The 15,678-nt window shown below is 43.5% G+C and overlaps 1 protein-coding gene across 1 annotated transcript in view; it reads left to right on the top strand.

Annotated features, from left to right (window-relative positions):
• The window catches only part of ERN1 (endoplasmic reticulum to nucleus signaling 1), a 164,255-nt gene that overhangs the window by 52,965 nt on the left and 95,612 nt on the right, over positions 1-15,678 (top strand). Inside the window, exon 2 of the mRNA XM_030208417.1 lies at positions 15,436-15,556. Within this exon, the coding sequence (XP_030064277.1) occupies positions 15,436-15,556 (121 nt within the window). The remainder of the gene's footprint in view (positions 1-15,435; positions 15,557-15,678) is intronic.

Below are 15,678 nucleotides of genomic sequence, written 5' to 3'. Positions count from 1 at the left end.
GGGGACCTTGCAAAATGAAGCGAGGGAGGGACCTTGCAAAATGAAGCGAGGGAGGGACCTTGGAAAACGGAATTACGGTGCTTTTAAAACTACATTCGGACTATAAGACGCACCCCCCATTTTCCTCCCAAATTTGGGGGGGGGGGGAAAAAGTGCGTCTTATAGTCCGAAAAATACGGTATATAATATAAATAAAGACATATGAAGCCATGTTCCATATAAGGTGCTGTGTGTAATGATACTTGAAAGTAACATGGAAATGAATAACAACAATTACATATCATAGCAAACAAATTATGCAAATAAAATAATATAATAATATAATATTTGTGTCTGTTCTGGCTTTCCCTCCCTGTGTCTCGCCCTCGCGGAAACCGGAAGTTACATCAGACGAGGGCGGGACACAGGGAGGGAAGGCCAGAAGAGACGCGATCTGCGACTGCCACTTTGAATGAAGGGGGCCTGGAGCCGTGGAGCAGGCAGGTGAGATCGAGGACTGCAGTAACGAGGGGCGGCGGCGGGGGGGGGGGGGGGGGGGGAGGCGGGGGCAGCCTTGCCCCGGGCCCTGCCTAGTCTCTCGGCGGCCCTGGTTGGAACATAAGGACAGAGCTGGGTCGACTTCTCCATTTTATGTTCCAGAAACACCAAAGAAAGACCATGCAAGTATATAATCTCAGTTCGTTGTTGATTTAATCTTGAATTGATAATGAATGTGACTTGTTGGGCAGACTGGAATGGGACCGTTCAGGTCTTTATCTGCCGTCACTTGCTATGTTACTGTGTGTGAGGGCATTTGCCTGGCCTCGGTTAGCCTTGCCACTGTCATCATTTGTCAGGCTTCTAGCAAAACAAATAGCTCAGGTGCTTCCCGTTAAGTCTCTCTTATTTTACCTTCTGGCTGTTTATCTAGCGGGGAGGTGGAAGATAACTTCATGGGGCCTGGGAATTATAGCATCTGTTTCCATTACACAGGAGGAGGAGGAGGTGCAGTGCGGAGAAAATCAACACATGCCTCCGTTATCCTGAACAGAAGAAATGCACAGGCGGCAGCTTCACTGCCGTGATAAAAAAAAACAAAAACCTATAGCACATATTCATTCTGTGCTCCTTCAGGCATATGCAAGGTTTCTCAAGATCCGCTTCATGGCCCCAACATCCCAAGAAATGTGCAGTCTGGGTCTGAGTACAAGGAAGTAAGGTGACACATTTGGATGGGCTGCAGTGGGGCTTCGATGACAACTTCGGTAGCTGGAGAACAAGGCCAGTGCGTGGCAGGCTTTTATGGTCTGCGCCCTGAAAATGGCAAGGACAAATTGAGATAAAGTATGCATATGTAGTATCACATCATACCTTACGTTCTGCCATCATCTACTTTGCTACTATACTATAAACGAAATCATTTTTGGTGTGGGCACCTCTGTATCATTACAACTGAGCCATAGCTTGCCTATTAGCTGTTGCCTGGCATACTCAAAAGGTCATTTCAGATGATCTTATATTTATGCAATGTCTACTATAATAAAACGCACCCTCAACGTTCTGAGGACACTGACGTCACTGCAGGCACTCACACACCGGTTCGTAACTTCATGGTGGTGAAGCCACAACACTCACCATGTCTGCATGCCCCGCCCTCGCATCACACGTGATGACGTCGAGGGCGAGGCAAAACAACGCACGGGGAGCAGTATTTCCCTACTCCTCCCCTTCCAAAAAAATACCTGCAGCCGACGACGTGCCCATCACCCCGCCCCCTTTCGCCCCATCGCACCGCCCCTTTCAACGTACCGCCCCGCACCCGCTAGCAAACTCTTCCCCTCATCACCTTCCCTCCCCCCTGTCACCTCCCCTCCCCTTACGCCACTATCCCTGATGGTCTAGCGGTACCTGTTCGCACGGCCAGGAACGAAGGAACCCCCGGTTTCCTGGCCCGGAGCGCTGCTGCTAGCTGCCCGGCAACATCGTGTCTGAGTCCGGCTCTCGGTGAATCAAAATGGTCGCCGAGCGTTCAAGCGGCCTCACGAGACTTCAACTCTCGGCGGCCATTTTGAAACGCCGAGAGCCGGAATCCCACACGATGCTGCAAGGCACCTACCAGCACTGCTACGGGCAGGAAAGAGGGGGTCTTTCTTTCCTGCCCCGACCGAACAGGTACCTCTAGACCACCAGGGACACAACCGTAAGGGGAGGGGAAGGGAGTCCGGTGCCGGCTAGGGCTCATTTCATCAAAGGCAGAAACGGGCCTTTTTTACTAGTATGTATGTATGTATATATATATATATTTATAAAATTTGCAGTAGTTTCTAGATGGTCAGAATATATTCAGGAAACATAAGTCTTACCATCCAGTAACCGAAGCCCAGTGAATCTGGAGGAGGAGGGGAGAAGCAGAATGAAGGAAAGGAAGAAAACGAGAAGGAAATACACCTGGAAGGGTAAAGTTTTTATAATAGGTCACCTGGACTGACAGGTCAAAAAGATTCTGATGTCCTGTATAAAATTCCAGCACTCCATCCTGCAGAAATTGTGGGTAATCTGCACTTGCATATGTTCATACTAGCTGGAGAGCAGGTGTAGATAGTGACCCCGCCCATGCTCTATCTAGGCTCCACCCTAGAATGTGCATACAAGCATGCGTGATCGTGCACTTTTACAAGAAGCATTATACATGCATATATTGGCATATAAGTACGAAAATGACCTTACAAACTTACCCCCAATGAGGTTTGTAACTGTGTGTGAATGTATATATAATTCATAAATAAAATATAATCAAATTTCCACCATATTTCACTTCTGGTGTATCATAACCCTCCACTGGCACCACTCTTCGCCCCTTCCTGCCCGCCCGCCCGCCAACCCAAAATATTAAATACCTCAGCTGACAGGAATTTCCAAACTCCACCAGCTGAAGATTTCTTCCTCGGGCGCGCCAAATGGCAGCCAGAAGCACTTGCCTCGAGCTGATGCCAGCAGGGCTGAGCCGGTGTTGGCGTCAGTAGGAGGCAAGTGCTACCGGTTGCCATTTGGAAGACTGCTGGCTGTCAGAGGAGGAAGAAATCTTCAGCTGGCGGGGTTTAGGGATCCCCACCAGCTATAGCAAGAATGCCACAATTTTGGGCCCACCAATGTCTACGCCACTGTCATAACCCTTCACCGGTGGTTTAAGATGTATAGAGCAGTTGGTGTGTCTTTATTCTGTGACGAAGCTAGAAGTTATAAGCGTGTATCCGTTTGAAATTAACACGTTTTTTGGACATCTTTTTTTGAATTTTGTCTAAACACTAGAAGGTTTTTTAGCCGATGATGAGGTACAGATCTTATTGACCAATATCTGGGTCGTTTTGATCGCCAGTAGCACCTTGAGGCTTTTCCTTCTTGATAAATAGACATTCACACATTTATTGTTTGTGTGGATCATTTGATTTATTTGGGTATAAGGGTTTGAGTTATTTTGATTCCACCTCCACTGCTTTAGTTGTGTAGTTTTATTCTGTAAACATCTACAGTTACGTGTATATTTATTTGGAATTTGCTATACTGGCTAATGTGACGGGTAGGTCTAGGCGCTTTAGTTAGAACCATTAATTAGATAGGACAGAACGCAATCCTATAACAACAATGGAGGGGGTTGATCAACAGGAAGCATGACTGCAAACCATTAGCAAGGTGGCAACAGAAGCAAACATTAAACCAAACAAGTGAGCGTTAAGAACAGTTTTGAACTTGTTAAAGGATTTTCAGAATGTATAGGTGCCGTTAGATTATTCCAGAGCTTAGGAGCAAGGAAAAAGAAAGTGTCTGGTGGATTCAAGGTGGGGCTCGTCTGGAAGAAGCAGAACGAGACGACCATCGAAAGAGTGAAGAGAACAAGGAAGAGTGTATATTGTGTGCAATTCTGGTCACCGCATCTCAAAAAAGATATAATGGAATTAGAAAAGGTACAGAGAAGGGTGACGAAAACGATAAAGAGGATGGGACAACTTCTCTATGAGGAAAGGCTAAAGCGGCTAGGGCTCTTCAGCTTGGAGAAGAGACGGCTGAGGGGAGATATGATAGAGGTCTATAAAATGAGTGAAATAGAACGGGTAGACTTGACTCGTTTACTCTTTCCAAAAATACTAGGACTAGGAGGCACACAATGAAGCTACAAAGTAGTAAATTTAAAACGCATCGGAAAATATTTTTTCACTCAATGTGTAGTTAAACTCTGGAATTTGTTGCCAGAGAATGTAGTAAACGCAGTTAGCTTAGCGGGGTTTTAAAAAGATTTGGCTAGTTTCCTAAAAGAAAAGTCCATAAGCCATTATTAAAATGACTTGGAGAAAATCCATTGTTTATTTCTAGGATAAGCAGCATAAAATGTTTTGTACTGTTTTATGTTCTTTCCAGCTACTTGTGACCTGAATTGGCCACTGTTGGAAACAGGATGCTGGGCTTGATGAACCTTCGGTACTTAATAATTAAGGTAAACAAATATTACTGAAAATAAAATGGGCCCCTTTACATGTAACAATACATTTTGACTAGAAACTTTGAAAAGACATCAGCTCCCATAGTAATCAGATGGTGTTGGTAAGTCAGAATAGTTTTCCTTTCATTTGTCTTGACACTATCTCCTTGGATTTGGGTTATAACTGACTTTTTTTTATGAATCAGTTTTTGCTATAAAAGAAAGGACCACATGGCTCAGTCCCTGTTTGGATTCTATGACAATCATCACACAAAGGGTTACCCTCCTAACCTGAATCTCCTGTGGCGTTTCTAGCACTGAGAGCAAGTCCAAACTCTACCATCAACAACTACACCTCCATTCACATTTTAAGTTCATCTTAAAAGCTTTGTAAAGTTCTCTATGGCATGGAAAGTGTGCATATTCCAAGAAGTCTTCATTCCTAAGTAGTTTGTTGGTCAGGATAAATTATTCAACACATATTTGGGGGGGGGGGGGGGGTGCATTGTTTTCTTGGTTAATCTTGAAGCATTAAATGACCTTTGTATGCTGAATCAAATCGTAGATTAAAATATTACCCTGGGATTTTCCTACACTAGATAACGCCCTTGATAAAAGCTAGTAGAATATTCTAAAGTACAGATAGATTATATTGGATGTATGTTTGTTTGTTCAATGGATGATCGCATTCATGAGCCCCATCTGTTCAGACAAGAGAGGGATGACTCCCAAAATGACACGTAGCGTATATTTTTTCCTCATACCTATAAACTTCTATTACAAAATTGCTGACAAAAACCTTTCCATTGTGCTTCTACCCAAGCTATTGGAAGTAGTTCCTCAGTAAAAGCATAGGATGTGTTTTAGTAGAAGACAAATGGTATTGAAGAAAATGACTAGTAGTAATAAAAGGTTTTTTTTCCCCCTTTGTGTATACTATATGAGCATCTACAACTAAGTGAAGCCATTTCCAGTGTATTGGGCAGGCATGTGCTCATGTTTTTTAAAAATAGTATTGAACGTTTAATGTCTCCTTTGACATCACCATTATGTAGGCCATCTCCTGTTGTGTCAGTACGTGCAATGGAACTGCCTCTTCATGTGTCTCATTAACAACTTTTTCAGCGTTCAGCTTGGATCCTGAAGAGGATACAGAAGACTATTGAGGCCTTCAAATGGCCTTTGGTAATGCTCGTAATCAGTTGCTCTAGTGGCCGATTCTGTCTGAAGTTTATCGGACTCTTATCATGATGAATAGCCTCCCCCCATGACTACCTATAGAATCATCTCTCTTGAGATTCAAAACAGCCTTAAAATCCTACTTTTTCAATAAACCTATGGATCTTAAGTGAAGTCAGGGACCCCACCATGCTTTGCAGAATTCTACCCCGCCCCGCCCCGCTTTTTCATTCTTGGCTACCTTTCTCTTTCATCTCCACCTCTATCCTTAATGATTTTTGGCAATGCGATTTCCTTTTTCTTTCTTTGCTACCTAATTGGAAATTGTCAACGGCTTAGCTGTGTCTGTGATAGGCAGCATATCAAAATAAAATTGAATATGAACTTGGAATTAACTCACCACATTCTATTGGATGATCACCAGTATGAAGTGGGCGTAGAGACTTTCCTGGATGATATCGGGAAATATTTTAAGATTATTTAATTACTCATCTTTTCCAAACCTTTGGGCTTTTCATGTTTTAGCGTGTTCCATTCCTTCTCTGTGTGAGGATAAATATATGGTATAGGGGATCCCAAAGCCACAGCAGAATTTTGGAAGTGTTGCTTTAGTTCTTGTGAAAAGAACTTCTGTTGGTACCTAGACCGCTTTGGACAGGATAATCAAGTGGTGGACATAAGAGACCAGTGTCCCTTCAGTTTAACGAATCTTTCTTAACAGCAGTTTGGACAAGAACCACCCAGTTCATAGGACTTTGCCATGATGGAGCTGAAAATTTTCAACTGTTGGATGCGTAACCTACAGGCTACTGCTCACGTGCTCAGTTCTTGAGTGTAGATTACTATGACTAGGTCCTTTCTTTGTTTGGTAATTTAACCAGTTATGGTTCTTGAAATTATTAGGATCTATTTACCGCCTTTTTGAACATATTCGCCCAAGGAGGTGTGCAGCAGGAACAAACCAAGCATAGGCAATAGATAATTACAGCAATAAAAATACTTGAGTACTTACAATGTCAATAAAATACACATTGAACATCTTCATAGACAGTATAGGGACCCTTTTAGATAGCGGCAGTAAGCCGAACGTGGGCTTATGGGTGGTGGTAAGAGCAATCTTACCGCATGGCCATGTATTTTTGCAGCCTTTTTACCCTTCTGTGGTAACAAGGGCCTCAGCATGTGGCAAAAACGGCTCCCACTGCTACAGCAGGGCCCTTTTTAATGCAGCCTGGTAAACGGACTCCATAAGGCACAAACGGGGTTGGAATATATAAAGAGAGAGAGTAACAGGAGTTAGACAGAAAATAAGGCTGACTAACTTAGGGGTCCTTTTGGATTAGTGCTGCTAAATAAGACGCCCCTTATATTGCTATGGGTGTCTTAACCATTTAGTGTGCCTTAATCTGTTAGCACGCCTTAGTTAAAAGGACCTCTTAGAGAAGAATTGCACATTATGGGCCCTGCAAACTAAGGTGCGCTAGCGTTTTTTAGCGTGCGCTAACACTGGAGGCACCCATAGGAATATATGGGCATCTCTAGCATTAGTGCGTGCTAATTTTTTATGCACGCTAAAAACGTTAGCATGCCTACAGCGCAGCTTAATAAACGGGGCCCTAAGTCAGAAACGGTACATGAAAATGATCTCGGCTACTTGTGTGGATAAGCAAGTTCTGCTGCAGTAGATACAGCTGGTGTTGGTCCTTGTGTCTACCTACCGTATGACTAACTTTCTTTCATTATATATAGTATACAAGCCGTTGAGCCCATTAAAACGGGCAAGAAAGCGGTCGGAGCAACGCCGGGTGCAGCCGAGCCCCCGCCCAGGAAAGCCGCCCCGGGGGATGGTGGCAGAGGAAAGCACCCGGATCACAGCGACGGCGGCAGCAGCTCATTGTACCTGTCGGAGACTGAGTGCACCTTGGAGCTGCTGTCGGACGATCCCCGCCTGCCCGGTGCTCGGCGGCCAACGTCGGAACTCGGAGAGCGATTTGTGACGTGCCATCTGCGCATGCGCGGCACGTCGGTCACTCTGCATTTATATAGTAGGATTATCAGTGCATCCAGTATTCCAGAAGCTACTTCACACAGCATCAGTGGTTCATTTTCTGAGAGCTTAAAATCTGAGTTTTGAATACAGGGAAACCATCCACATCAAGTTCAGATCTTTAGCAGTCTGGAAGGCCCACCATTCTGATAATTCAAACCAACACAAACATTTACAAAGCATATGTTTTGTTTTGTTTTGTTTTCTTTACTACCTGGGAACGTCGTTACATTCCTTCAGTTTCGAGTAGGGCTGTACATTGTTTAAAATGTTTAATCGCACGAAGCACCCCTCACATTTCCTCCTGTACAACGCAACATATAGATAGCGGATGCAAATTCTCAAAACTGACATATTTCAATTAAGTACATAAGTATTGCCATACCGGGGAAGACCAAAGGTCCATCAAGCCCAGCATCCTGTTTCCAACAGTGGCCAATCCAGGTCACATTATACCTGGCAATTATTAAACTAAAACTAAAAATAATTTATCTTTACTTCTGTTGTGTTGTGATTTTATCTTTCTAATAATCTTGTTCCCTGTCTCTGGTTCTGCTTCCCTGTGCTCTGAACGCTGTTTCGAGGGCAACCTGACTATTTACTATTTTCTTTTTTTCTCCTCCACTTCCTACCCTATATCCATCTTTCATATTTAACTTTTTGCATTTTTATTCCTTCTCAAATCTATCTAGTTTCCATCTCTTTCCTTCCCTTTCCCTCCCATAGGCACCATTTCCGCCCATCTGGTTTCTTTCCCCCTCCTCTCCATGGGTACCATTTTGTCCCTTCTCTCTCCTCCCCTCCATAGGCACCATCTCACATATAAACCCCACGAGACAGGATGCGTTGGTACTGAGGCCTCCCCATCTACTGTCCTGCCTGCAGGAAAAAAATGGAAGTTTCATCAAGAGGATGTAGGGTGCTAGAGAGGGAAGGCTCCGGCTAGAGAGAAGCAGCGTGTACTTCCATACTCATGGAGGCAGGGTATATTGTGATGTATGTTTAATATGAGTATTATTTGTGTAATAGATAGGACTGTGTATTAGGACTGCTTTTCCTGTAGTTTGCAGTTCCTGTGATGGACTCCTTGTGAGCTTTCCCTGTTGGCCGTTTGATCTGAGCTAGGGCCAGCCCTCCCTCTCTGCCCCTGTGAGCATGCCGTTGTGATCAGCAGCTGATCTAGGGGCTGATCCAGCCTTAATCTACTGTAATTCTATCAAGTTTTTTTCACCATCACACCAAGGCATCTCCTCAAGACATCTCCCGAAGTCATTCCCCAAGACATCACCCTAAGACATTTTACTCCAAGTCATTTCCCCATTTATTTTGTCTGAGTTTTCTCCCCCTTATGCTCTTTGAGTGTTACAGCTTTTTCCTCTCAGCTGGGCTGAGGTTCTGGCCATCTCCTGGCCTCTGAGGTGGCTAGATACAGACTCTGTGGGCAGAAGGCCACAATTCTTTTACGAGCAACTGAACTTAGATTTTCTTTGTTTATTCTGAGTACTACAGTCAAGAAGATTTGCTTAAGAATTGAGAGTCTACTGGTGACTCTTCCACTTGGGGATGGGTTATGCTGTCTGTTTAAGCTACACTATACTTTGCCTAGAACCGTACACTTAGCGTTGTCGTCTGTACAGGCAAGATCAGAGGTCCGCCAGAGGGAGGGGAAATGCGATTAATGTGTTTAAAATTATTAACGCAAGTTAAAATTTTATCATGTAAAAAATGCACTAAATGTGCAGTCCTAGTTTCAAGCCTTGACCTGATCTCTTTGTATCAAAATTAGTATGTTCCTTCTTTAAACCAAATACTCTGTAGAGGATATAGAGAATGAAGAGTCGCAGATCTTCTCTCCCCCCCCCCCCCCCCCCCCAATCTCAGGCAAGAAATACAGAACACTCTTTGTATGTCTGTTTGGGTGACAAATGTATTAAGACTGCTGCTTCCATAGCTGCACTGGAAAAGGGATCCATATTTTTATTCTTAAAGAGTCCTTCTGTTCTTGTGAGCTACCTTATCTCTGTAACACAAGACCAGAGGTGCAGGACAGTGTTCTAGTAAGCCCGAAACTGGCTTCCCTGTGAGTTTCAATCATACTTTTTTCATTCAAACAACAGGTCCGCTTACCACCTTTTCAAGTAATGTCTAGTCATTTTTTGTCGGATAAAGCAGTTATTGCTCCGGATGGCAGTTTTTGCTAGTCTAGCAGATAGGATCTGGTTGTCCTTTACAGAGGTTTCTGAGAACCGAGGTATCTGCAGTATCAAAGATTAGCAGTTTCTTATTGTGCTTTAGATAAACATCTGGCATACTTCTTATCAGAACCTCCAGCTTGGTTGGTGGATTAGGTGAACTTAGTTTTTAAGTCACGGTTGCTTTTCCGTGTCAGTGGGAAATATAGAGTTAACTCCTATCTCTAAAGCTACTTGCCTTGATCTTTCCTTACCAGCTAGCTTTAGGCCCATTGCAAACATTCCTTTATTGACTATCTTAATAGAATTTTTGATCAGTTCTCAATTATTAAATTATGGGGCTCGTTTGGGCAGTTCAGGTCTTTACCTGCCGTCATTTTACTATGTAACTATCAGGCTTATTTTCGAAAGAGAAAGATGCCCATATTTCGACTCAAATTGGGAGATGGGCGCCTTTCTCTCATGAGCGCCTAAATCGGTATAATCAAAAGCCGATTTTGGATGCCTCCAATTGCAGTCTGTCGCGGGAACGGACAAAGTTGACGGGGGCGTGTCGGAGGTGTGGTGAAGGCGGGACTGGGGCGTGCTTATCGGCTGAGGAGAGATGGGCGCGCTCGGCTGATAATGGAAAAAAGAAGGGCGCCAGAAGCGAGAATTTGGGTCACTTTTTCTGGACCCTTTTTTTTTTTCACGACCAGGTCCCCAAAAGGTGCCCCCAACTGCCCAGATGACCACCGGAGGGAATCGGGGATGACCTCCCCTGACTCCCCCAGTGGTCACTAACCCCTCCCACCCAAAAAAAAAACTTTAAAAACTTTTTTTTGCCAGCCTCAAATGTCATACCCAGCTGCATCACAGCAGTATGCAGGTCCCTGGAGCAGTTGTTAGTGGGTGCAGTGGACGTCAGGCAGCTGGACCCAGGCCCATCCCCCCCTCCCACCTGTTACACTTGTGCTGGTAAATGGGAGCCCTCCAAACCGCTCCCAAAACCCACTGTACCCACATCTAGGTGCCCCCCTTCACCCATAAGTGCTATGGTAATGGTTATAGAGTTGTGGGGAGTGGGTTTGGGGGGGGCTCAGCACCCAAGGTAAGGGAGCTATGGACTTGGGAGGTATTTTAATGTTTTTTTAATTGTTACAAGTGCCCCCTAGGGTGCCCGGTTGGTGTCTTGGCATGTGAGGGGGCCAGTGCACTACGAATCCTGGCCCCTCCCACGACCAAATGCCTTGGATTTGTTTGATTTTGAGCTGGGTGCCTTCGGTTTCCATTATCGCTGAAAACCGATACCGCCCAGCTCAAATCCGCCCAAATCCGATGCATTTGCCTGGCATCAACTGTATTATCGAAACAAAAGATGGACGCCCATATTTTTCGAAAATACGGTCTGGCCCGCCCCTTCGCGGACCCGTCCTCGGATATAGACACCCATGGAGATGGGCGTTCGCGTTTGATTATGCCCCTCCACGTTTTCAAAGCACTTAGACACACAAAGTATGTCTAAGCGCTTTGAAAATTAGACCCTATTTTTTGCAATTTGCCCAACATGGATTCTGATGTTGGGCAAATTGCAATATATATGTACCCAAACTTTACTAATAGCTTAACATTGGAAATCAGGAAATTATTGGGTAAAGGGTTTCAAGCAGTTTTGCTGCAGTCTGACACTTCAAAAGCATTTGACACTGTAAATCATGAAATGTTGCTTTGTAAACTTTATGATTTGGGGATCTCGGGTTGAATTTTGAACTGGTTTGAATTTTTTTTTTTTTTTTTTTAAATAAACGCTACAAGGGTCTTAAGGATGGTGTTTTTTCCTAGGCTTGGTATCCACCTTGTGGAGTTCCGCAAGGATATCCAATTTCTCCTCTTCTTTGTAATCTTTTTATGAGTACTTTAGAAATAATCATTTTTATTAATGGAGAAGTTTTATTTATTTTTTTTATTTATTGCATTTGTATCCCACATTTTCCCACCCATTTGCAGGCTCAATGTGGCTTACAGAGCTTTGTTATGACATAGTCATTCCATGATATCAAATACAGTTGATATTGTACAAAGATTAAGTAAGAGAAGAGAGAAGGAAGGTGTTAAGTAGGATAGTATAGACTGTGAACTTTAATAACTGGCTGGGTTGGTGAGGTAGTTTTGTAAGGCTATGGGTTCTCTTTGTAGGCCTTGTTAAAGAGAGAAGTCTTCAGAGATTTGCGAAAGTTGGTTATTTCATCAATGGTTTTCAAGACTGCAGGTAATGCATTCCATAACTGCGTGCTCAGGTAAGAGAAGGTGGTGGCGTGTATCAGCTTGTATTTTAGTCCTTTACAGCTGGGGAAGTGCAGATTGAGAAATTTGCGGGCTGATCTTATGGTGTTTCTGGGGGGCAGGTCCACGAGGTTTAGCATGTAGATTGGAGCGTCTGTGTAGATTATTTTATGTACAGTTGTGCAGATCTTGAATGCAATACGTTCCTTGAGTGGGAGCCAGTGAAGTTTCTCTCTTAAGAGCTTTGCACTTTCATATTTAGTTTTTCCAAATATGAGTCTGGCTGCGGTATTCTGGGCTGTTTGGAGTTTTTTGATAGTCTGTTCTTTGCAGCCAGCATATAGTGCGTTGCAGTAGTCTAGATGACTTATTACCATAGACTGTACCAGGGTACGGAAGATGTCTCTCGGGAAGAAAGGTTTCACTCTTTTGAGTTTCCACATGGAGTGGAACATCTTTTTCGTCGTATTCTTCACGTGGGCCTCGAGTGTGAGGTTTCGATCAATGGTAACTCCAAGGATTTTCAGATTTTGTGAGATGGGAAGAGAACAGTATGGTGTGGTTATGGTGGAGTAGTTGTTTGTGTTGTGTTGAGAAGTGAGTACAAGACATTGTGTTTTTTCTGCGTTGAGTTTGAGCTGGAATGCATCTGCCCAGGAGTGCATGATCTGGAGGCTTTGGTTGATTTCATTGGTGATTTCGTTTAGATCATGTTCCTATTGAATTTAATTCATCTTTCTCTCTTTCGGTTATTAGTAATGCTGTTGAGAAGATAAGAAATTGGTCTCAAGTGTTCATCTTAAATACAGATAAAACTAAACTTCTCTAGTTTAGCTCTTAACTAAGACTTTTGATCCTGAAAACAGTGTTCTTCACAGATGAAATATCTTTGAAGGTTGAAACTACCTCTAAGGTTTTAGGCATGCTTCTCGATTCCTGCCTAAGCATGGAACCTCAGATCAAAATCATATTGCAAAAAGAGTTTCTTTAAACTTAGACCATTGAAATCAGTTTGTTCTTATTTTCTTCAAGACCATTTTAGGTTGATGGTGCAGATGTTGATTTTGTGGTCTTTCGATTATTACAACTCCTTTATATTTACGAGTCTTGCTTAAATTCCAAAGGAGACTATGCGTAATTCAGAATACGGACGCAAAATTGATATATTTGGTAAGACGAAATTTGATCATGCTACACCTCTGATGAAGCTTCATTGGCTTCCCGTAGTAGCACAGGTTGAGTTTAAGATTTGTTGCTTGATATATAAGTCTCTCTTTGGCCAGGCTTCTGAGGTTTTTGCTCCCTAGGATCCTCTTTACCAGCAGAAATTCTGCACGGTTGCTTTTTGACTATTAAAGGTTCAAGAGACAGGTCAATTTCTTGCCCTTTTATGCATTGAAAATTTTGACTTATTTACTGTTAAATGTTCATCCTTCTACTTATATTAGTTTTTGGAAGTTATTGAAACATTATCTTCTTAAGAAATGTTATAAAGTTGTATAATTTTTTTTTGGGGGGGGGGCTTCTTTTATGTATCTGTAATATTTGTTATCCGCCTTGAGCCTACTATGGTGGGGGTAAGACAGGCTAGAAGCATTTTAGTACAGTGATATTCAAGGTTATGAAAATTAGGAACTTCTGTGTGTGGTTTGAAACCATCTGTAGGCCTGCAGCTGCGTGCATGAAATGTCTGTGCCATAGTACGTGTTTCAGCTCTTTAGTAAGCTGTTCATTGTGAGTAAAACTTGCGTTTATCTCTGCCGAGGACTATATAATAGAGCTGGTACAGGTGGCTGCGGGTAATACACACCCATGGAGAGCGTTTGCAGATGTTATTTTTGGTATTTATGGTCAACTAATGTGGGGTTTTAGTACTGCAGTAGAAAATAAGTCACGTCGTAGGAGGGCAGATTGCCTTTATCTAGGTAAATTCATCAAGTTGAAAATTGCCCTTTCCTCGGTGGATGAAAGTAAACTTTGACCTAGGGGAAAAAGAGACGGGAAGCTAAATTGAAATCTCCCCTCCACTCACCCAACAGCCTATGCTTGTCACCAGGGCTGCCGAGAGACAGTGTCAGGCCTGGGGCAGAACTGGACCACCGCCTGCCCCCCCTTATCTTTCTGTCTTTGCCTCCAAGGGGGCTTCTACTACTACTACTACTACTATTTAGCATTTCTATAGCGCTACAAGGCGTACGCAGCGCTGCACAAACATAGAAGAAAGACAGTCTCTGCACAAAGAGCTTACAATCTAATAGACAAAAAATAAATAAAGTAAGCAAATCAAATCAATTAATGTGAACGGGAAGGAAGAGGGGAGGGTAGGTGGAGGCGAGTGGTTACGAGTCAAAAGCAATGTTAAAGAGGTGGGCTTTCAGTCTAGATTTAAAGGTGGCCAAGGATGGGGCAAGACGTAGGGGCTCAGGAAGTTTATTTCAGGCATAGGGTGCAGCGAGACAGAAGGCGCGAAGTCTGGAGTTGGCAGTAGTGGAGAAGGGAACAGATAAGAAGGATTTATCCATGGAGCGGAGTGCACAGGAAGGGGTGTAGGGAAGGACGAGTGTGGAGAGATACTGGGGAGCAGCAGAGCGAGTACATTTATAGGTTAGTAGAAGAAGTTTGAACAGGATGCGAAAACGGATAGGGAGCCAGTGAAGGGTCTTGAGGAGAGGGGTAGTATGAGTAAAGCGACCCTGGCGGAAGACGAGACGGGCAACAGAGTTTTGAACCGACTGGAGAGGGGAGAGGTGACTAAGTGGGAGGCCAGCAAGAAGCAGATTGCAGTAGTCTGCTTCCTACGTGCCTGCTCCCACGGTCTGTCCTGGGAGTCGGGACCCGGATATCACGCTAATGCAATCATCCGGGCCCTGATTCCCAGCACAGGCAAGAAAGGACAGACCCTGGGAGCAGGCAGGAAGAAGAAGCTTGCTGGGGAATTTTGCCCCTCCCCCTCGGCAGCCCTGATTGTCACTTACTTTTCTATGTACTTGTGGACAGGAACCTCTCCAGGGAGTTTCCTTTCAAGTATTATGCAAAGTGGATATTCAGGGTACCGGTAGCTTAAAACAGAATTGCCCCCATGATGCCTTGCCATCAATCATTGTACACAAAATTATTCTGAGTGCCTTTTCTCTTCATCTTTATCAAATAATGAAGACTTCAGTTATGTAATACCAAATAGAAGTTGATTTTTTTTTTTAAATGTATGTGGAACTTTGCTTTTGAATTTTTGCAGATAATGTTGATGTATTGAAGAAGGGAAAAATGATGCTTAGTTTAATACGGAGAATTTTTTTTTCCAGAGTTTTGGAAGCTGCAGTACGGTGACTTTGCCAGAAACATTACTGTTTGTTTCAACTCTTGATGGAAGCTTGCATGCCGTTAGTAAGAGGACGGGATCCATCAAGTGGACATTAAAAGAAGGTATGATTTTTATTTTAAATGTATTAAAAAAGGTTTGGATGGCTTCCTAAAGGAAAAGTCCATAGACCGTTATTAAATGAACTTGGGGAAAATCCACTATTTCTGGGATAAGCAGTATAAAA

Source organism: Microcaecilia unicolor, chromosome 6, assembly GCF_901765095.1.
Source record: "Microcaecilia unicolor chromosome 6, aMicUni1.1, whole genome shotgun sequence".
Lineage (NCBI taxonomy): Eukaryota > Metazoa > Chordata > Amphibia > Gymnophiona > Siphonopidae > Microcaecilia > Microcaecilia unicolor.
This window is presented reverse-complemented; position numbering and strand designations above follow the sequence as displayed.